We start from the raw sequence: 23,512 nt of genomic DNA on the forward strand, positions 1-23,512 counted from the left end.
AGACACTGGACTCGCATTCGGGAGGACGACGGTTCAATCCCGCGTCCGGCCATCCTGATTTAGGTTTTCCGTGATTTCCCTAAATCACTCCAGGCAAATGCCGGGATGGTTCCTCTGAAAGGGCACGGCCGACTTCCTTCCCCATCCTTCCCTAATTCGATGAGACCGATGACCACGCTGTCTGGTCTCTTTCCCCAAACAACCAACCAACCAACCTCAGGAAAAATTACGGCTGTAGTTTCCCCTTGCTTTCAGCCATTCGCAGTACCACCCTCCACTGTGGTTGCACCTACGGTACGGCCATCTGTATCGCTGAGGCACGCAAGCAGCCCCCCCACCAATGGCAAGGTCCATGTTTCAGGGGGGGGGGGGGGGGAGGGGAAGGGAAGGGGGGGGGGGGGTTGCAATCGGCGGTGGAATTATTCTTCAAAAGACTGTTCATGGTCGACTGTCTAAGGTGTCACCTTGGTGTGAGGATAAATCCTCAAATTACAATTCTGAATTTTACTCAGAAAGGTGGTGATGAAGGATGAAAGATGACAAAATGAAATTGTGAAGACAATAAAAGTAGAAGGGGTATGATACTTCAAGAATTGAAGAAATCGGCGAAAGAAAGACAAGTGCCATTTAAGGGCATGGAAATGAAAGACACCATAGGCTTCCATATGTAATACCATCAGGATCAGAAAAGAACAAGAGTTGACCAACAGAGGTCAGATAGGATAGATGAAAGTGAGGAGTAAGTGGAAGCAATGGTACACCCAGGTTGGGGACCCGTGCTTGCCATGCTCGCCATGCACGTCATGCAAGATGCCAAGATGCATGTCCCTGCCTATACTAATAATAAATTGTAAAAACTGGCTTGCCTGAATGTCTGTCTTTGAACATTCTAATCTACAAAACAACCTGACATAGCTATGAGCACCATATAGGCTGCAATAATAATTGATCCCAGAAAGAAAAGATATTCATACATATTATAAAAATGTATGTATGTTCCACATCTCCTCCAAAACCACTTGACCATTTCAACCAAACTTGGTACACATGTCACTTACTTAATGGAAAAAAATTGCTGTGACGATAAAAATCACATACCTACGAAAGGGGTAAGGGTGGGGATGAAAAAGAAGTGTAGACCATGACGTGTGAATACCAATACAGTATTTCAGAATGAGAGCACTTAGTGACTTGCAACAAAATTTATACAAAATTTCAAATCTTTACAAAACTTTTTCTTGCTGACACCCCCACATAATGATGAAAGGAAAAAGTTTGTTGCTTACTTCATTTTCACTGTTTATTTTCTTACAAGGAATGCCGTTTTAATTTGATACTTCTTTACTGTCGACTGTTTTTGTGACACATTTTGCAGACAGTGCTCATACATACCACTGAGTATACCTGCAAAGTTACGTAATTACAGTGTTCATATATACCACTGCAAAATTATATAATTATATGACATGTAGTTCAGGATATATGACATCATACATGGTGAGATGCATGAAAAATTTCTGCATCATTTATGATGTTTTTTGAAATATCTAATGTCTGTATATTCTGCAATATTCATTGTTTGTACAAATAGCAGCACTATCAGTGAAGGAATTCAGTTATTTTCTGGCTGTACATTTTTGTTCATAGTAAACATGGTTTCAGCGATGACTGTTGAAGTTCATTGATGACCCTGCTTTCATATTTGGGCTAGATTCTGGTTATGACATTACAATGTTTCTGAGTACTTCAAAACATCTACTCACGATGGCCACAATTAAGAGATATAAAAGCTGTTACGTGCACATCTTGGATCTGGACTACAAGTAATACATCAGTCCAAAGATTTGTATTTTCAGGAGACCAATGGATTCCAAGCTAGCAGTGCACATGAGGCATTCATCAGTGTTTTCCAGAGACCCTGGTCAGTACTCAACAAAATGATCAACAGGATTCAACGAAGTTGCCAAGTACAGCAGGTGGGATGACATTATGTGTTTGTCAAATGTGGACTTTTATTTGTGCTGCACAGTGCAGCAGTGGTTTGAGAACAATGAAGAGAAGCTCAGTAACTGGGACAGATTGCAGACCAGACCGAAGAAAATGTTCGGTGTATATCAGCAGCAAGCCCATTTAGTGGAAGAGCAATTGAAGAACGGAGCCCTATGTCATGGGAAGATGACACAGTTATATAAATAGAATGCTTCGACCCTATGCCACATCATAAATCCAACTATGACAGAAGCTGACAAAATCCCACACTTGATGAAAAGAGTTGCAGAAGACATGTACCCAGTTCTTTTAGTAAAGGATGTCACAACAACAGGGATTCATCAAGTGGAGCCTGCGATTCAAGAAAATATGACAGAAAAAGAATTGGACAAAAGATGTATGACCATCTTCTGAGTGTGGTCCTTATGGCAGTTGTGGAAGACCACCATGAACTCATCTCTCTCATATGCCAAATAATGAGGAAAGAGATATAGCAGCATATGGCAGCCAGAAATGTCAGACCAAGTACACAAGAGATAGCAGCCACAAACGGTGACCCATACATCAGTATGTCGAAGAAGAGTTGTATCAACCTTTTGCACCAATCTTGGCCACTAGTCAAAAGTGTCATGAAAAAGAAGGATGGACTTGGCCAACTTGAACTTATGTGCTGCAACTATCAAGTGACAACCCAGAAAACACCAATGCAGGTACAACCAGCTACTCTGCCAAGTACTATGCCCCACAAAACGCAGGCATTTGGAGGCCAGAAAAAACACACTTGCATGTTTCATTGTGAGTACCCTGGACACATTGTGTGCTACTGTATAGAGAGAAGCTGTGTCCAAAGATGCCACAAGATGTCAACCATCACAACAATCTTATTCCAGTCAATCAAATGTAGATTGTAATAGTAAGCTGGTGAATGAAGCCCATTGCCGTTCCCTGAACGAGATCACACCCCAACACACTGTAGCGATTCCTCATCACCGTACACAGGCAGGAACTGCTCGCTTAGCTTCTAACTTCAGGAAAACAAAGCAAGGTGACAAACTTTGGAGGTGAGGCTGCTATAGACGCAAATTAATCATGGATGACAGTCACCAAGATGTCTGGAAATCTCACTGAAGGCCATCCTGTCCAGGTTGACTTGTTCCATGATACGAAGGCGATTGTGCTGAAAGTTACAAATGGGAAACATGTTCAGCCAACAAGAACATCTCTTGCAAGTATAACTATCAATGAAGAAACACAGCCTTTTAAATCTGTGATTTTAACGGTCAAGCCTTAGCAGCCAGAGAAAGTAGCTGTGTGTGTGGGAGTTTTTGTATGCATGAGTGAGAGTTATACTTCTGAGGAAGAACTTTGTCTAAAATCTTATATATTTCCAGTGTTTTTTTCATCGTGCCTGTCTGTGACTCAATACCTCCTTTATGCAGCAAGAAGCAATCTAGCCTTTCCATATTGTTGTTTAAACAGAATGTAGTCATAATATTATTCTCAGATGGAACTTTGTGCAGGCCTCACAAGCAGAAGATCAGAGCCCTACATTGACGAATATTCCAACAAGCTGATATTACGAAGATTGCTCTGGGATTTGCTTGCCGTTGAAGACATTGACATCATGCCATCATCAAAACACATTAATTCCAATCATCAGTTGAGAAGCTAAGTTAAACTGTGATACCCTTGTCAATTGCAAAAAGCTACTCAGGCTCACAAAAGAAATCTATATGTCAGTGACAATCATAAGCATTGTAGGTGGTCAAGGAAAACTTTGGCTCAGTAACTGTCATAAGCAACCACAACTCATCCTTAAAGATATGTGAGTAGGGACAGCCAAAGCAGTCCAGGAACACCAGCTTAATGTCACTGGCGAAGAATCATGCTCTGCTATCACAACAGACAATGTGGGAGCAAGCTACCTTTGATCTGCCAACAGGATCTGGCCTTACTGGAGAACAACTTCAGTGAGTGTCAGCCATTCTGCTTCAGTTTTCAGATACTTTCAAACCAGGAGTGGAGAAAAGACAGACCAAGTTGCCCATGGCAAAGCACCGTAGCAACACTGGCGACCATTCACCAATTAGCCATTGCTCATATAGAATTTCACTGTCTGAACAATGGATAATCTGGAATGAAATGGAGAAGATACTGCAAGATGATGTCTCAGAACCTTCCGAGACTCCCTGATCCTCTCCTGTGGCCCTTGTGATGGGGGATAGCACATGGTGTTTCTACAATGACTACCGACAACTGAATAAAATTTTAAAGAATTATATCCATCCATTGCTGCACACTGATGAGCCCTAAACTGCTTGAATAGAACAAAGTATTTTTCAACTATAGCCATACATAAAGTCCACTGGAAAACCATGGTTGACAAGGCTGACTAGGAAAAGACTGCCTATATATCTCCTGGTGGCTTCTATGACTTTAATGTTATGCCATGTATGAGTGTATGGTGGAAAACCTGCTGCAAGACCTTAAATGGATGATGTGTCATTGCTGTCTAGATGACACTGTCCTTTTTTGTCTCTATTTGAAGATATTTGAAGAACATTTGTGCCACCAGACAACCGTGTTGAAGCATATTCATTTTGTGGGTCTTCACCTGGATTCTAAAAAAAAACCTCTTTGTCAGCCAAGAAATAAAAGTCTTCGGGCACCTAGTGGATGACAATGGAGTCTGTTCCAACTCCCCAGCACATCTGTGATGTGAGAAGTGTCTCTGGAAAGTGTTTGTACTACTGGCAATTCATAAAGAACTTCTGTACCAACGCAAGTCACTTGCAAGCTACTATAGGGAGATACCAAATTTTCCTGGAACCATACAAGAAAGGTCTTGCCTTGTCCTTAAAGAGGCACTAACATCATCTCCAGTTCTGGCTATCTCTGATGAGAATGCCAAGACAGAACTTCACAGCAAAGCTAGTGGTACTGGAACAGGAGAAGTTCAAGTACAGATTCAAGAAGGTGCTGAAAAGCTGAGTTCATGTTTCCACAGTACTCTCCAAGTCTGAGATAAACTACTCTACAAATGAGAGAGAGTGCCTTGCAGTTGTTTGGGCACTCAACAAATTTTGGCCACATTTGTTTGCAATCTAGTCATCATTGAGCCAGACTTCCATTACCTATGGTGGCTGACTAGCCTGAAGGATCTGTTGTGTTAACTGGTGAGAAGGGCACTGAATCTTCAGAAGTACAGCATTACAGTGGTGTACAAAAGTGATTGCAAACACAAGGATGCCATCTGTCTTTCAAGGAATCCTTTGGCAGAACACAACAGTATGGATGAAATCTGTCATTACTGCATTAAATGATATTGCTACAGAACACAGGGGAAGTCCACCTCTCCTCAAGATATAGAAGCCTTATGGAAGGTGGAAATGACCAAAGGAGTATTCCAATTAATTGTATAAGAGGACTATGAACCAATGCCACAGAGGTGGTTGCTCATCAACGGCGAGCTATCCTGAAGTTATTCCACAGTGCTCCAATATCTGGGTACCTGAGATTGGTGAACATGTCGGTATCACTGGTCAGGTCTCTACTGATCCTTTACACACTTTATGAGCCTCTGTAAGGAATGCCAATGACAGAAAAACGTGCTCCAACTACCTCTGGGGCACCTTGTATGAATCCCTGCCCCTCCCTGTAGCAGCATCATTTCACCAAACTTGAATCGCCATCTTGGGGAGCTTCTCAAAGTCAGCAAAGAGGAATTGATGGATACAGTTTGCACTGACTACCTCACCTGATATGCTGTCACTAAAGCTGTGCTGACTGCTAAAACTCTGGAAATTGTAAAGCTGCTTGTAGAAGGCATCATTTCGAAGCATGGAGCACAGAATGTGATGATCTCTGATCATGAAAAATTCTTCCCGTCAAGACTAGTATCAGACATAATTTCAAGTTGCGACTTAACAAAACTGCCTACAATTCACAGACGAATGGCCTCTCAAAACATTTAATAAGGTGCTGATAGATATGCTCTTCATTTACATTGATGTTGAACAGAGAGATTGGGATACTAGGGTAGATACAAACACAAGGACGCTGACTGTCACAACACTCACATACAAGCAAGGTAGTACATACTTCACACTGTCTTTGCACTACACAGTAGTGGGGCTGAAACGACAGTGGATTTACTGTTCCTGTTTCAGTCAGACGATACTCAGGATGACTATGTGAAAAACCCCATTACGGGAAATGAGGAAGAAAGACAATTCGCTTATGTATGGGCCCTGGATGCCCAGGAGAAGGACTGAGAGTGCTACGATGCCCAGCACCAATCAGTGAGATACAGCCCAGGAGACTTGGTTTGGATTTTTACACCTGTGAGGAAAGTAGGACTAAGTTGCTAAAGCTCTACTTTGGACTGCATTGTGTCCTTTATCACCTACTGGATCTCACATATGAAGTCGAGAATTATGACCCTTCATTAAGCAGATAAAAATCTGTCCTCTGTATGAAGTGCTGAAACAGTCCAGAGGCACGGATTGACGTTGGAGGATTCAAGGAAACTGAAGGCCCACTCAGTGTTCATGAAGTTATGATGAGAAGGATTAACATCGATGTTCATCATAGTGAAGATGATGTAACAACATGACTAGAAAATGACTATTCATCAGCAGCACCATACAAAGCACCATTTACAAGATCTAGATCTAGATCCAGGGTGCTGTAATCGGCTTTAGTGAGAACTTCTGAAACAGTGAGTCTCTGTTTCTCCAGGAGAGGGAGCAATGCCATGAACTGTGACACACAGTGTGGCGTAGTGATTAACACTGTTGGTTGACATGCTGCGTGTTGTCAGTTCTTACCCGACCACCAGCAACTGTTTGTTGTTTAGTATTGATTGTTTCTGAATCTTCTTATGTTTTTAAAGTTTGTTCATTATGAAATATTCATTGTCTGTGTAAGTAGTTGCAGTCTCCATCCATGATTCCAGTTATGTTCTAGCTGTATGGTGGTGTTTGTAATAAATGTGCTATCAGTAATAAGTGCTGTATTTCACTGGTGACCGTGCTTTCGGATTTGAACTTGTTTCTGGTTATGGTGTGACAATATGACATTTCATGAGCCTAAAGCGTGGGTTCACTTGATATAAATTTATTGACTAAGATAATTATAAACATTAATAACTGCTTAAATATTGTGTTACAGACAAGGTTCATTTTGCTCATCTCACCACCACGGTTTCTAAGCTGTATTTAGTTTTCTTGTAGCATTTCTTTCTGGCTTTTTATGTCTTTTCAGTGTACAATTTTTACTCCATAGATTTAAGTTTAGGAAGTCTTTTATGAAAGTATTAGTATGGAGTGTAGCCACGTATGGAAGTGAAACATGGACAATGAACAGTTTAGACAAGAAGATAATAGATGCTTTTGAAATGTGATGCTACAGAAGAATGCTGAAGATTAGGTGGGTAGATCACATAACTAACGAGGAAGCACTGAACAGAACTGGAGAGAAAAAAAAAATTATGATGAAACCTGACTACAATACGGGATCGGTTAATAGGACACATTCTGAGACATCAAGGGGATCACCAATTTAGGACTGGATGGAAGTGTGTGGAGTACAAATTATAGAGGGAGACCAAGAGACAAATACAATAACTGGTACAGAATGAATTAAGTTGCAGTAGTTATTCACAGATGAAGAGGCTTGCACAGGACAGAGTAGCATGGAGAACTGCATCAAACCAGTCTTTGGAATGACAAGCACAACAACAGTTCCAAATCACTTACACCACCATTTTAGCTCAATCAGTGAGCACATTATTATCTTCCCTTACTCTTATGATTTTCCATACTGCTGACTTGTCGCTACCTGCCAGCCAGCCAGTCCTGGAGACTGAGCCAGTGAAGTCCTCCCAGCCAGGGAAAACCAAGGAACAGCACAATAAATCGAAAAAGAAGACCCCCAACAACAAGGAACTTGCGGTGGCACCCACACCACCGCTACCTACAAGCTCTGCATCTGAGGATGGGGTGGAGATTTTGGCGTCCGCTGAGGACCCCAGACCTCGCCAGACCCTCAGACACATTGGGTATAGACTGCCCAGGCAAAAAGCCAGTGGCAGCAAGTGACCCTGAGGTGTAAACTGCCTCATTGAATGTTCCCATGCCTTCCCAGTCTCACAATGATGTCATCCTCCAGTGGAATTGCGGTGGTTTTTTCCGCCGCCTGGCTGAGCTACAGCAACTGTTAAGTTACACCTGCTTTCTGCATTGCCCTCCAGGAAACCTGGTTCCCGGCAATGCAGACCCCTGCTCTCTGCAGCTACAAGGGATATTACAGAAACTGTAGCTACTATAATCGAGTGTCTGGTGGTGTTTGCATTTATGTCCTACACTCAGTCTGTAGTGAGACTGTGCCCCTTCAAACCCCTCTTGAAGCTGTGGCTGTCAGAATACGCACAGTGCAGGAAATAACTGTCTGCAATGTATATCTTCCTCTAGATGGTGCAGTACCCCTGAATGTATTAGTTGCACTGATTGACAAACTCCCTAAACCTTTCCTAGTTTTGGGAGATTTTAACGCCCATAATCCCTTGTGGGGTGACACCGTGCTTACTGGCACAGGCAGAGATGTTGAAACTTTACTGTCTCAGTTTTACCTCTGCCTCTTAAATACTGGGGCAGCCACACATATCAGTGTGGCTTGAGGCAGTTACTCAACCATTGGTTTATCAATTGGCAGCCCAGGACGTCTTCCATCTATCCAATGGAGAGCACATGATGACCTGTGTAGTAGTGACCACTTCCCTATCTTCCTGTCACTGCCCCGGCCTCAGGCCCACAAACACCTGCCAAGATGGGGTTTAAACAAGGCGGACTGGGAAATTTTCACCTCTGATGTCACTGCTGACTCTCCCCACACAGTAAAATCGATGTAATGGGTAACTGCCTTACTGCAGCTGCTTGTGCTTATTCCTAAAGCAGTAAAGCACTGTTATTTATTAATGTAGCTGACACTGTAACTGAGATTATAATGTGAAAGTGCAGTAATTGCGAAGTTTCTGATTCAAATATCACTGGAAGCAATATTTTTTAAACTTTTATTTAAACTCCATATTTATGAAAAGATATTTAATCATAGCTTCTTAGTAAAAATATCTGTAGTTTTAATTTGTAATTGCATTAAAATGTCAGTATTTCCAATAATAAATTAAAATGTCGTGCAAAATTGTGAAATGTCAAATAGAAATAAAGTACTTTTTTATTACAATCATTCAAAAATAAATGCATTGAATGCTATAAAATGAAAATCCTGAACTGATATAATGCCATTGGCTATAGAAGAAGGTGCAGTCCCTATAAGAGTGCTGAGGCCCCAAACTCATCACTTGGGAGGCATGGATGCACACCCATATGATGACAGAGAGAGCATGTACATGCTTCGACTGTCCATTGCATTCAGTCATGCTTAAAACAGAGAAGTGGAGGCTTCAAAAGAAGAGCAAACAGGTGTAGTGTGTTTCCTGACAATGGGAGTAGTGTGGGAAACAGAAACTCACTGAAGAATGGCACCATTTACGAAGTATGTATGTCCATTGCAATAGTCAAGGCATGGCAATTCAAGGGAATATGGATGTCATTGGCAGATGATACACAATCAGGAGCACCACATCACATTACTGATACCATTGTCCAGCAGGTGGATGCCCTCATTATTGAAAACCAGCAAGTTACTATGGCAGCCATTGCCGCACAGGTCGAATTGCATGTAGGAGTTGCAATGGACATTCAGTGCCCTCCATATGCTTATACCATTCTTTGATGAATTTTCGTTTTCTTGCACTACACCGTTTGTTCTTCTTTTGAAGCCTCCATTTCTCAGTTTTTGGCACTAAAGAGTGTAATGGTTGGTCAATGTATGCACATGCTCACTCTGCGTCAGTTAGGTGTGCACCCATGTCTCTTTAGCAACAAGTTTGGGACTCAGCACTCTGACAGGGACTGCACTTTCTTTTGTAGGCAACAGCATTATGATCCCCTCAGCAATTTTTCATTTTACAGCAGCTTGCTCATTTCGTTTTGAATGACCTTAATATTTCCAGAGAATAAACGGTATTCTTGGTTTATATGAACTTTTCCATTTAACAATCCACCTGTATCAGGTTTTATTTCATTTTTATATGACCACTAACTGAAACGAAAGAGAAGGTGTTATTTTTACTAAAACATTATTATTCATTACTTGTCAGTTAACATTTCTAATTGTTAATAAATATGGAATTTAAATAAATTTCAAAAAGTTTTGCTTCTAGCAAGACTGAAATCATTGACTTAATACAAACAATCCTGCCAGAGGCACATCCACAATTGAGCATTGTAGCAGAGGCTGAAAATACCGCTTCAGTTGTAAGGTTCTTTTTGTTTTTCGGTAGTTAAGACACAATTGGTTTCGGAGTCTTACATGCCCATCATCAGGTGTTATACAGAAAATTAAAAAAAGACTGGAGCTAATAATAGTTTTTACACACAGTAAGACAAATAAAAAGTTTTTGCTGCACTTAGCCCAATCACTGTTTTCTAAAATGTTATATGGAACTTCTTTTTTTGCTTTTCTATGTGTTACACTGTGTGTAAAAATGTTATGAGAAGGAAAGTTGCTACTCACCATATAGCGGAGATGCTGAGTTACATTCCATCCTGGATTTTCCACTGTGTGTAAAAACTTTTATTCACTCTTATTCTTGTTTATTTTCAGTATAACACCTGTTGATGGCCATGTAAGTGCCCAAAACCAGTAGTGTTTTACCTACTGAAAAATAAGAAGAACCTTATTACTGAAGTGGTATTTTCAACCTCTGCATTGACTTGATGATTACAAGGCTTTTCAGCACACAGCTATCAACAACTTCATAAATAATTTAAAAGTGTTTTGCAGTTAATAGCACTTAAACATCTTCCAATCTTTAAAGGAAGTTATTTATTTATTTACTTATTTATTTTGGTATATATACTTTTGCATTTACATCCATGCTCTGCAGACCACTCTGAAGTGCAATGCAACGGGTGTGGCCCATCCATTGTACTAGTTATATGTGCTTTCTTCCATTCCATTCACATACGGAGTGTGGGTAGAATAATTACCTAAATACCTTTTGTACACTGTAATTAATCTAATCCTGTGTCTGTGACCTCTATGGGAGTGATATGTAGGGGGTTGTAATACATTACTAGGTTCGTCACTTAAAGGTTCTAGAAACTTTTTAGGTATGTTTCCATAGTGTAGTTTCCATTTATCTTCAGGTGTCTGCTAATTCAGTTCTTTGAGCATCTTCATGACAGTCTTCCATGGGTCAAACAAATCTGTAACCATTCATACTGTCTTTGTGTGTATTCAATATTCCCTGTTAGTCCTATATGGTAAGAGTTCCACACACTTGAGCAATATTCCAGGATACGTAGCATCAGTGTATTGTACACAGTCTCCTCTGTAGACTGATTGCATTTCCCTAGCACTCTACCAATGAACCAGAGTCTGTTATCTGCTTTACTTATGACTGAAACTGTGTGTTCATTCTGTTTCATATCCCTATAGATTGTTACACCCAGATATTTTTATGAGATGACAGATTCCAACAGCGACTCACTGATATTATAGACACAGGATACTTCATTTTTTCATTCTGTGAAGTGCACAATTTTACATTTCTGGACATTTAATGCAAGTTGCCAATTGCATCATTCTACTTCAACAAAATTATGTGTAGGCACTAACCTTCAAATACTATTAGCATGAAGAAAATCAAAGAGGAGCAGTAAAAAGGTACCCTTGTAAGAATGGTAGCCATTCATCCTTCTCTAGTTCCAATATAAATCCGATACTGACACATACACAAAAATCAAATTTAAATCCCAGGTTGTGAATAAAATGTTAAACAAGACTTTGAATTTAGTGACAGAACTGTTGGTTTGGAAATGAGTAAGTAAGAGTACTCACAAATTATGAATCACAAGCTGAGAATAATATCTGGGAATAACTTGTTTAATCATACATGTGGAAAGAGTACGAATGGGATTAGCCAAACTTAATTGGAGATTCATAATTTGTGAAGACTTTGGTATTGATTTTCTGTCTGATAATACTAATTGGTTGTATACATGGAAGAATCCTAGAGATACTAGAAGGTATCAGATAGATTATATAATGGTAAGACAGAGATTTAGGAACCAGGTTTTAAATTGTAAGACATTTCCAGGGGCAGATGTGGACTCTGACCACAATCTATTGGTTATGAACTGTAGATTAAAACTGAGGAAACTGCAAGAAGGTGGGAATTTAAGATGGGGCCTGGATAAACTGAAAGAACCAGAGGTTGTACAGAGTTTCAGGGAGAGCATAAGGGAACAATTGACAGGAATGGGGGAAAGAAGTACAGTAAAAGAAGAATGGGTAGCTCTGAGGGATGAAGTAGTGTAGGCAGCAGAGGATCAAGTAGGTAAAAAGATGAGGGCTAGTAGAACTCCTTGGGTAACAGAAGAAATATTGAAGTTAATTGATGAAAGGAGAAAATATAAAAATGCAGTAAATGAAGCAGGCAAAAAGGAATACAGATGTCTCAAAAATGAGATCGACAGGAAGTGCAAAATGGCTAAGCAGGGATGGCTAGAGGAAAAATGTAAGGATGTAGAGGCTTATCTCACTAGGGGTAAGATAGATACAGTCTACAGGAAAATTTAAGAGACCTTTGGAGAAAAGAGAACCACTTGCATGAATATCAAGAGCTCAGATGGAAACCCAGTTCTAAGCAAAGAAGGGAAACCAGAAAGGTGGAAGGAGTATATAGAGGGTCTATACAAGGGCGATGTACTTGAGGACAATATTATGGAAATGGAAGAGAATGTAGATGAAGATGAAATGGGAGATATGATACTGCATGAAGAGTTTGACAGAGCACTGAAAGACCTGAGTCGAAACAAGGCCCTGGGAATAGACAACATTCCATTAGAACTTCTGACGGCCTTGGGAGAGCCAGTCCTGACAAAACTCTACTATCTGGTGAGCAAGATGTGTGAGACAGGCTAAATACCCTCAGACTTCAAGAAGAATATAATAATTCCAATCCCAAAGAAAGCAGGTGTTGACAGATGTGAAAATTACCGAACTATCAGTTTAATAAGTCACAGCTGCAAAATACTAATGCGAATTTGTTACAGACGAATGGAAAAACTGGTAGAAGCCGACCTCGGGGAAGATCAGTTTGGATTCCGTAGAAATGTTGGAACACGCGAGCCAATACTGACCTTATGACTTATCTTAGAAGAAAGATTAAGGAAAGGCAAACCTACGTTTCCAGCATTTGTAGAATTAGAGAAAGCTTTTGACAATGTTGACTGGAATACTCTCTTTCAAATTCTAAAGGTGGCAGGGGTAAAATACAGGGAACAAAAGGCTATTTACAATTTGTACAGAAACCAGATGGCAGTTATAAGAGTTGAGGGACATGAAAGGGAAGCAGTGGTTGGGAAGGGAGTGAGACAGGGTTGTAGCCTCTCCCCGATGTTATTCAATCTGTATATTGAGCAAGTAGTAAAGGAAACAAAAGAAAAATTCAGAGTAGGTATTAAAATCCATGGAGAAGAAATAAAAACTTTGAGGTTTGCCGATGACATTGTAATTCTATCAGAGACAGCAAAGGACTTGGAAGAGCAGTTGAACGGAATGGACAGTGTCTTGAAAGGAGGATATAAGATGAACATCAACAAGAGCAAAACAAGGATAATGGGATGTGGTCGAATTAAGTCGAGTGATGCTGAGGGAATTAGATTAGGAAATGAGATACTTAAAGTAGTAAAGGAGTTTTGCTATTTGGGGAGCAAAATAACTGATGATGGTCGAAGTAGAGAAGATATAAAATGTAGACTGGCAATGGCAAGGAAAGCGTTTCTGAAGAAGAGAAATTTGTTAACATCGAGTATAGATTTGAGTGTCGGGAAGTCGTTTCTGAAAGTATTTGTATGGAGTGTAGCCATGTATGGAAGTGAAACATGGACAATAAATAGTTTGGACAAAAAGAGAATAGAAGCTTTCGAAATGTGGTGCTACAGAAGAATGCTAAAGATTAGATGGATAGATCAAATAACTAATGATGAAGTATTGAATAGAATTGGGGAGAAGGGGAGTATGTGGCACAACTTGACAAAAAGAAGGGACCGGTTAGTAGGACATGTTCTGAGGCATCAAGGGATCACAAATTTAGCATTGGAGGGCAGCATGGATGGTAAAAGTAGAGGGAGACCAAGAGGTGAATACACTAAGCAGATTCAGAAGGATATGGGTTGCAGTAAGTACTGGGAGATGAAGGATCTTGCACAGGATAGGGTAGCATGGAGAGTTGCATCAAACCAGTCTCAGGACTGAAGACCACAACAACAACAATACTAACTGAGAATGTTAACATGTAGCTTTTGATTAATTCCCATAATAAAGTTCCCAACAAGCATTTATCATCATAATGCAACAGGCAACATATTGTTAGATTTAAATAGTAAGAGGTCAGCAATGTGTGGAGCACTGAGAAAGCATTATGTGCATGTTAGTTTGGTCTAAAACTCTTGAACAACACACTAAGCTCAAATGAAGGATCTCTAGATAATCCTGCAGGAACTATACAGGTGCTATCATGTATGTGGGGACAAATTCCCTTAATAGCAACAGTAAGGAAGAACTCGTGAGTGAAATAAGAAATATAATTCCAACTGCTAAAACTTTTACACAACTTCTGCAATTGTAATGAGTGATTTAATATACACAATAGTAAGTGAGAAATATAGAGAGAGGATAAAATGTAATATCCAAGGTCACACCCAATGTGTAGCCCTCATGGCCAGCATCTTCATTAATTAAAACTGATTCAGGTTATGTCACTGCAGTTGTCAATAAAACATCAGGAGGAAGAATTTCTGCTGTTCGACAATGGCCTCTTAGCCCAGAAGTTTTAATTAATGATCCAAGATCACTGTTATGAAATTAGATGCTGCATTCACAGAAGTTAGTAAGGATGATCTGCATTTAAATAGTTAGCAACAAAATGTTAACTGATACTTAGCATCTTTTAGGAAGTAAGAAAAACTAATAACTAGTAATGGGGATGAAAACTTACACAAGACCATAAAAATCTTAGAACAAGAGTCATCTACTAAAAAAAAAAGTGCTTAAAACTACAAAAAAACTGAAACTGCATATATCATACACTATAACATGGCTGGTCAAAATGCTGACTTTTCAGATAACACAAGTCATAAAATTGGACCTGCAAATTTTTGTGTGTCATTTCAGTAATGTTATGGTGTTTAAATGAATGAATATTGATTGACCAAAGGTTTTAAAAATTTTAAACAAAACTGAACATTTCAAGGTAGCAACTAGCTAATGTAGAAAAAAGGAGTCCTTACAAAGGAAGGACTGATTTGGATTGTTAAAATGAAGAATGTAATTTTCAAGTATGTTTTAATGAACATAAATTTTATTTTAATTTATAAAGTATGTATAAATAAAACTCCACAAAGTCAGCAGCAAGTATTTATAGAAATAAGAGTCTTGCTGACTTATTATATGGGAAAAAATTCAACTTCATAACAGCAAGACAATTTTCATCATAGTGACCAGTGAGAATAAAGATACATTAACTGTGCTGATTTAATTATTTAAATTTTTAAAAGCACCTATCAGTTCATCTGGTGGACAACAAGTGAAGACAAAGATTGAAGCAAATAAGCTACGTAATCTTACTGGATCACTAATGGCCTAAAAATCTTTAATGCTAGAAAAGTAAGCTACACAGAGAACTAAAATGTGGTGGAAACATTGTTTTTATTATGTATGTCAAGCACTATAAAATGTTGGTAAAGAATGTTCTAAAGGCAGGAAAACCAATAGTAAAATGTAGGTAAATTCAAGACATAAGAATATAAATCAAAGGTACTGTGGTTCACCATTAAGTCTGAATTGGGTGCTGAAGTCTCTAACTATGAAATTTCTAAGATTGCACCTGAACACTACACCATGTCAGAGTGATTCAATGAATTTTGCATAAATGTAGTAATTTCAGATGTTTGTTAGATTACCAGAAAATGCAAATCACTTTAAGCTTGATTAAAAGTTCTGGTGCTTCATAAATTTCAGAAATGTTTCAACAACAGACATAGAAAATATTACACATCACTACGAAACAAAACTTCTACAGGTTGGAATGGGATACCCACAAAGATAACTGAATTAGCATATAAAGTAGTAGATCATCCACTGGCTGCATTAATTAATAAATCAATGTCTTAAGCAAGGTTATTTGCCAGATATGACAATATATGAAAATTAAATCACTTTTCAAAAATGGGCATTCTCTGCAGTCCAGATACAAAATGTTACCGTAAAACATGAGACTATTTTGACCAACCAATTTGGTCTGCAGCAAAGGAAAAACAAACCACAGTAGATTCTATAAATAACTTTGTTAATAGGGTTAATAGCTTACTACAAAAAATAATGAAGTGTCAGAAATCTTCTGTGACCTCACTGATGCCTTCAGCTTGGTATAATACACCTTACTATTCACAAGTATAACAGTGGCTTAGTTTGTATCTATGCAACAGTAGAAATTAGTTACCTCTTGAGATTGTCTTTCAGAATGGTGAACTATAGCGCAAGGAGTCCCTCATGGCTTTATTCTTGACCCTGTTCTCTTTCTGTTACATGTTAATAACTTGCCCATCAATGTCAGCTTTCCATCACTTCTGTCTGCATGCGATACTTATGTTTTAATTGAAAATTTTGAAGCATAAAAAATCCCTGGCTACATCATTAATACTCAGATAGCTTAGAAACATGGTTACAGCTAAACATATTGACTCTTTAAACATCTCAATAACGCATATGGTACAGTTCAGGCCCCAACACTGAAAATGCCCAGAAATTAGAATAGGCCATAAAAATAGCAAAGAAAAAGTGGAATCTGTCAGGACTAAATCTAAATAATAATTTAAACCTGAATGTGTAAATTAAGAATAATCAAGTAAATCATATACTTTGCATTTGCAATGCAAATATTGTTCTGTGTCACTGACAAAGACAGCTGCACACCTCAGTAATACATCATAAATGAACCACTATTAGCTATATACACTAACAAATAAATGCAGCTGTCAGTAACTGATTTGGAATGCTACATTGCTACCTAAGTGAGGCTAAACAGTAATGTACTAGTTCTGCTTACACCAGTTAAGAAGAGTATAATCAAATTAATGTGCCAGCACTTGGATCTTACTTAGACATGAGTTTTTATGTCAAAATGCCAACAGCTGTCATAATTTTTCTGTGATAATGGTTTATATTTCTTTTTTTATAGAAAGTTGGTCCTGACTCTCGTTTAATGGTTCAATTCATTGATGATGTGGAATTGGCATATGTTATTCAGAGGTACCGAGAGGTGCACGATCTAGTTCATGCAATCCTAGGAATGCCAACAAACATGCTTGGTACGTGTAAATAGGTAATTTCTTATTAATTTTAATAATAAAATTCAATTTAATTTTAGGAGCAGTATCTTTTACACAAGATATGTAATTGAAAGTAAGAGAACCATTTATTTTCCTGGAATGAATTAGGGAAACCATGAACATCTAAATCAGGATGTTGTAACAGTGCAGCAAATTTAGGTGATTTTAAATTGCTGCAGGAAACATTCATAGAAAAAATATATACACTTAAAGTTTTCTTTCAAATATTAATGTGTAAAGGTTTTAAACGGACTTAAAAATCTCAACTTCCCTCCTAACATGAAACACTAATAGAAAAGATTGTTTTAGGGTACGACATACCTTTTAACGGTGTTTAGACACACACTCCACGTACAAAATATTTGACTTTCAAGCAAACAGGGATTTCTATTATCATTTTCTTTTTACTGTCACGTATTTACTACATTGAGGCAACAGTGATTATAAAGATATAAAGTTTCAGCAAAAAAATTAATACAAGAAAAAGTATGAAAGACTTTGTAGTTTTTGGATACAGATATACATGAAACTGATTAGGGAAGACTAAATGCTGCTTAGTCTTGATATTGAGTATATAAGATATGACACAATGTTTGTAAGTCATACATTTCAGGATTAAATTAAACATTGTTAATTAAAGACATTCTTCCAATTATGGTGACTGCTCCGTTTAATCTCTGCAGGCTGTGAAGGTATGACTATCATGTTAAATTCTTCTAAATTACCATTACTAAAGTCCAATGTCCTAAAAATCAATGTCATTTCTTTCAGTTCATGAGTGTAAACTTTCCTTACACCATAGTTATGTGTAAGAAACAGCATGTGTTAAAAATACAGTTTCTTTCTTGTGAGCCTTCATGTTTATTATTTTGTTTGCAATATACCAAGAGTTCACTATCAGATGCCTCACTGCAAATTGTTCTATGTTTACCCACCTCTTCATTCTATGTTTCTACATTTATTTGTTCTCTTAATTAGTTTGTTTCTATAATAATGCAGCATTTTATTTTCTTCTCTTAACTTCTTTGGTGTTTAGCATATTGCTTATTTACATGTATGAGGGGTGTTCCATGAGTAATGCAGCACTTTTTTTTCTGAAAGCAGGTTGGTTTTATTCAGGATTCCAATCCACCATATTATTCCCCATTCTTTTGGCTACAAAACTCTATTTTTCAACATAATCTCTGTTTGATGTGACTGCCTTATGCCACCTTATTGGGAGGGCCTGTATACCTGCAGGGTACCACTCTACTGGTCAATGTTGGAGCCAATGTCTTGTAGCATCAGTAGCCCTCCCATCATCCACGTACTGCTTCCTATGGAGTGCATCCTTCATTGGGCCACACAGATGGAAGTCTGAATGTGTGAGATCTGGACTGTAGGGTGGATGAGGAAGAAAAGTCCAGGGAAGTTTTCTGACCACCTCTCACGTGCGCAGATCTGTGTGAGGCCTTGCATTGTCACAGAGAAGGAGCAGTTCGTTTGCATTTTTGTGGTGGTGAACACATTGAGGTAATTTCTTCCATATCCAGAGTGTAGCTCAATGTACTTCAAAGTTGACAATTGTTTGATAAAACAGAATAGACGCCATGAGTTTACTGGCTGAGGGTGTGGCTTTGAACTTTTTTTTCGGAGGAGAGAGGTGATATGGAGCTACTCTATGGATTGCTGTCTTGTTTCCAGTTCTATATAATGAACCCATGTTTCATCACATGTAATGATTTTCAACAGAAAATTGTGAAGATAAGCTGAGTAATGTGCAGGCAACTCCGCACAGATGGCCCTTCATTGCTCTTTATGGTGCTGTTTTAGGTACCAGCGAGTAAACATCTTTTAGCATCCCAATTGGTGGACGAGTGTGTCAGCAATACCGACAGAGACATCTAGACATGCAGCAAGGTGTTTGAGTGTAATCCATCAACCACCTTGAATGAGAGTAATCGCACATTCCAACATTTCAGGAGTCACAGCTCTGTGCAACTATCTGGCATGTAGGAGATCAGATTAATTTGGTGACCTTATTGTGATGATGACAGATGCCTCACACAATGACTCACTGTGATTTTGTTCACTGTCAGGTCTCTGTAGACATTCTGTAAGTGTCTATGAATATCTATGATGCTCTGGTTTTCTGCAAAAAGAAACTCAATCACAGCACTCTCCTTGGAATGCACCTTCATTACAGGTGCCATTTTGAAGGCTAAGTATAGCACTGCCACCTATTGGAACTTCATGAAGCTATAGGGGAATATTTCTTGATGTCCTACAACAAATTCTGCATTTTTTTCCCAGCCAAAATTGGCAGAGAAAAAAAGTGTTGCATTACTTATTGAATGCTTATCATATCCATCAATGTCCTTTCCTTGAAACTACTCATTCGGTATTTTCCTAATGTTTTCACTAATGGCAGTTACCTTCAGTGCAACCATGTTTTATTCATTAATTACACTACTGGCCATTAAAATTGCTACACCACGAAGATGACAGGCTACAGACGTGAAATTTAACCGACAGGAAGAAGATGCTGTGATATGCAAATGATTAGCTTTTCAGAGCATTCACACAAGGTTGGCACTGGTGACGACACCTACAACATGCTGACATGAGGAAAGTTTCCAACCGATTTCTCATACACAAACAGCAGTTGACCAGCATTGCATGATGAAACGTTGTTGTGATGCCTCGTGTAAGGAGGAGAAATGTGTACCATCATGTTTCTGACTTTGATAAAGGTCGGATTGTAGCCTATCATGATTGCGGTTTATTGTATCGCAACTTTGCTGCTCGTGTTGGTCGAGATCCAATGACTGTTAGCAGAATATGGAATTGGTGGGTTCAGGAGGGTAATACGGAACGCCATGCTGGATCCCAACGGCCTTGTATCACTAGCAGTTGAGATGACAGGCATCTTATCTGCATGGCTGTAATGGATCATGCAGCCACGTCTCGATCCCTGAGTCAACAGATGGGGATGTTTGCAAGACAACAACCATCTGCACGAACAGTTCGAAGATGTTTGCAGCAGCATGGACTATCAGCTCGAAGACCATGCTGCAGTTGGCTGCAGTTACCTGTGACGCTGCATCACAGACAGGAGCACCTGCAACGGTGTACTCAACGACGAACCTGGGTGCACGAATGGCAAAACGTCATTTTTTCGGATGAATCTAGGTACTGTTTACAGCATCATGATGGTCGCATCCATGTTTGGCGACATCGCAATGGACGCACATTGGAAGCATGTATTCGTCATCGCCATACTGGCGTATCACCCGGCGTGATGGTATGGGGGGCCATTGGTTACACGTCTCGATCACCTCTTGTTTGTATTGACGGCACTTTGAACAGTGGACGTTACATTTCAGATGTGTTACGACCCATGGCTCTACCCTTCATTCGATCCGTGTGAAACCCTACATTTCAGCAGGATAATGCACGACCGCATGTTGCAGGTCCTGTACTGGCTTTTCTGGATACAGAAAACGATTGACTGCTGCCCTGGCCAGCACATTCTCCAGATCTCTCACCAATTGAAAATGTCTGGTCAATGGTGGCCGAGCAACTGGCTCGTAACAATATGCCAGTCACTACTCTTGATGAACTGTGGTATGGTGTTGAAGCTGCATGGGCAGCTGTACCTGTACACGCCATCCTAGCTCTGTTTGACTCAATGCCCAGGCATATCAAGGCCATTATTACGGCCAGAGGTGGTGGTTGTTGTTGTTGTTGTTGTGGTGGTGGTCTTCAGTCCTGCGACTGGTTTGATGCAGCTCTCCATGCTATTCTATCCTGTGCAAGCTTCTTCATCTCCCAGTACCTACTGCAGCCTACATCCTTCTGAATCTGCTTAGTGTATTCATCTCTTGGTCTCCCTCTATGATTTTTACCCTCCACGCTGCCCTCCAGTACCAAATTGGTGATCCCTTGATGCCTCAGAACATGTCCTACCAACCGATCCCGTCTTCTAGTCAAGTTGTGCCACAAACTCCTCTTCTCCCCAATTCTATTCAATACCTCCTCATTAGTTACGTGATCTACCCATCTAATCTTCAGCATTCTTTTTTAGCACCACATTTCGAAAGCTTCTATTCTCTTCTTGTCTAAACTATATATCGTCCATGTTTCTCTTCCATACATGGCTACACTCCATACAAATACTTTCAGAAACGACTTTCTGACACTTAAATCAATACTCGATGTTAACAAATTTCTCTTCTTCAGAAACGCTTTCCTTGCCATTGCCAGTCTACATTTTATATCCTCTCTGCTTCGACCATCATCAGTTATTTTGCTCCCCAAATAGCAAAACTTCTTTACTAATTTAGGTGTCTCATTTCCTAATCTAATTCCATCGGCATCACCCGATTTAATTCGACTACATTCCATTATCCTCGTTTTGCTGTTGTTGATGTTAGTATTTTGGAGCTGTGACTTATTAAACTGATAGTTCGGTAATTGTCACATCTGTCAGCACCTGCTTTCCTTGGGATTGGAATTATTATATTCTTCTTGAAGTCTGAGGGTACTTCACCTGTCTCATACATTTTCCTCACCAGATGGTAGAGTTTTCTCAGGACTGGCTCTCCCAAGGCTGTCAGTAGTTCTAATGGAATGTTGTCTACTCCCGGGGCCTTGTTTCGACTTAGGTCTTTCAGTGCTCTGTCAAACTCTTCACACAGTATCATATCTCCCATTTCATCTTCATCTACCTCCTCTTCCATTTCCATAATATTGTCCTCAAGAACATCGCCCCTGTGTAGACCCTCTATATACTCCTTCCACCTTTCTGCTTTCCCTTCTTTGGTTAGAACTGTGTTTCCATCTGAGGTCTTGATATTCATACAAGTGGTTCTCTTTTCTCCAAAGGTCTCTTTAATTTTCCTGTAGGCAGTATCTATCTTACCCCTAGTGAGATAAGCCTCTACATCCTTACATTTGTCCTCTAGCCATCCCTACTTACTTTTTACCTGCTTGATCCTCTGCGGCCATCACTATTTCGTTCCTCAAAGCTACCCATTCTTCTTCTACTGTATTTCTTTCTCCCATTCCTGTCAATTGTTCCATTATGCTCTCCCTGAAACTCTGTACAACCTTTGGTTCTTTCAGTTTATCCAGGTCCCATCTCCTTTAATTCCCAGATTTTTGCAGTTTCTTCAGTTTTAATCTACAGTTCATAACCAATAGATTGTGGTCACAGTCCACATCTGCCCCTGGAAATGTCTTACAGTTTAAAATCTGGTTCCTAAATCTCTGTGTTACTATTATATAATCTATCTGAAACCTTTTAGTGGTTGTTGTGGGTACTGATTTCTCAGGATCTATGCACCCAAATTGCGTGAAAATGTAATCACATGTCAGTTCTAGTATAATATATTTGTCCAATGAATACCCATTTATCATCTGCATTTCTTCTTGGTGTAGTAATTTTAATAGAAGCAGTGTAGATCCATTATGGACTATATTGTGAAAACTGAAACTGTTAATTAAAATTCCAATGTTTTATTTGTGTCAGTGTCATGTTACTGTGCTATATCCCATTCTTTATATTGTTCTCGTTTTGTAATATGCATTTATTGTTTATTGCATATGCCTGAAAAACATGTATTCTATTTTTATGGTATGGATAATTCTGCAGAATGTTAATAATTTAGGAGTAAAGGCAAGAACTCACCAGAATGTAGAGGTGTTAAGGTGTAAACAATTCAAAAAAGGATTTGTCTGAAAGCTAGTGAAGTTTTCAGTCTTGCTCATGTGCCTGTCGGTAACTCAACTCCTCTATAATGCAGTGAGTTGTTGCACTTACTCCTAAATTATTTCTGTTCTATTTTTCATTAATTCAGTGTGGCCTGTAGATCCCATCAAGAAGAAGAATTGTGGGGGTATGTTACCAAAAGAGACACAACCCTCAGAAACTTTATCTCTGCACTGTATTAAGTATAAACTATTACTATATTGCTTAATGCTGTTGTTATTATGACAACTAAATTTAACTTCGTAATTGG

General features: G+C 39.2%; 1 protein-coding gene across 1 annotated transcript in view; it reads left to right on the forward strand.

Moving 5' to 3' along the window:
- Positions 1–23,512, forward strand: part of LOC126484360 (ubiquinone biosynthesis protein COQ4 homolog, mitochondrial) — a 110,894-nt gene that overhangs the window by 77,767 nt on the left and 9,615 nt on the right. The window contains exon 4 of the mRNA XM_050107833.1: positions 17,360–17,489. Coding sequence (XP_049963790.1) covers positions 17,360–17,489 — 130 coding nt within the window. The remainder of the gene's footprint in view (positions 1–17,359; positions 17,490–23,512) is intronic.

Source organism: Schistocerca serialis, chromosome 1, assembly GCF_023864345.2.
Source record: "Schistocerca serialis cubense isolate TAMUIC-IGC-003099 chromosome 1, iqSchSeri2.2, whole genome shotgun sequence".
In the NCBI taxonomy this organism is placed as follows: Eukaryota; Metazoa; Arthropoda; class Insecta; order Orthoptera; family Acrididae; genus Schistocerca; species Schistocerca serialis.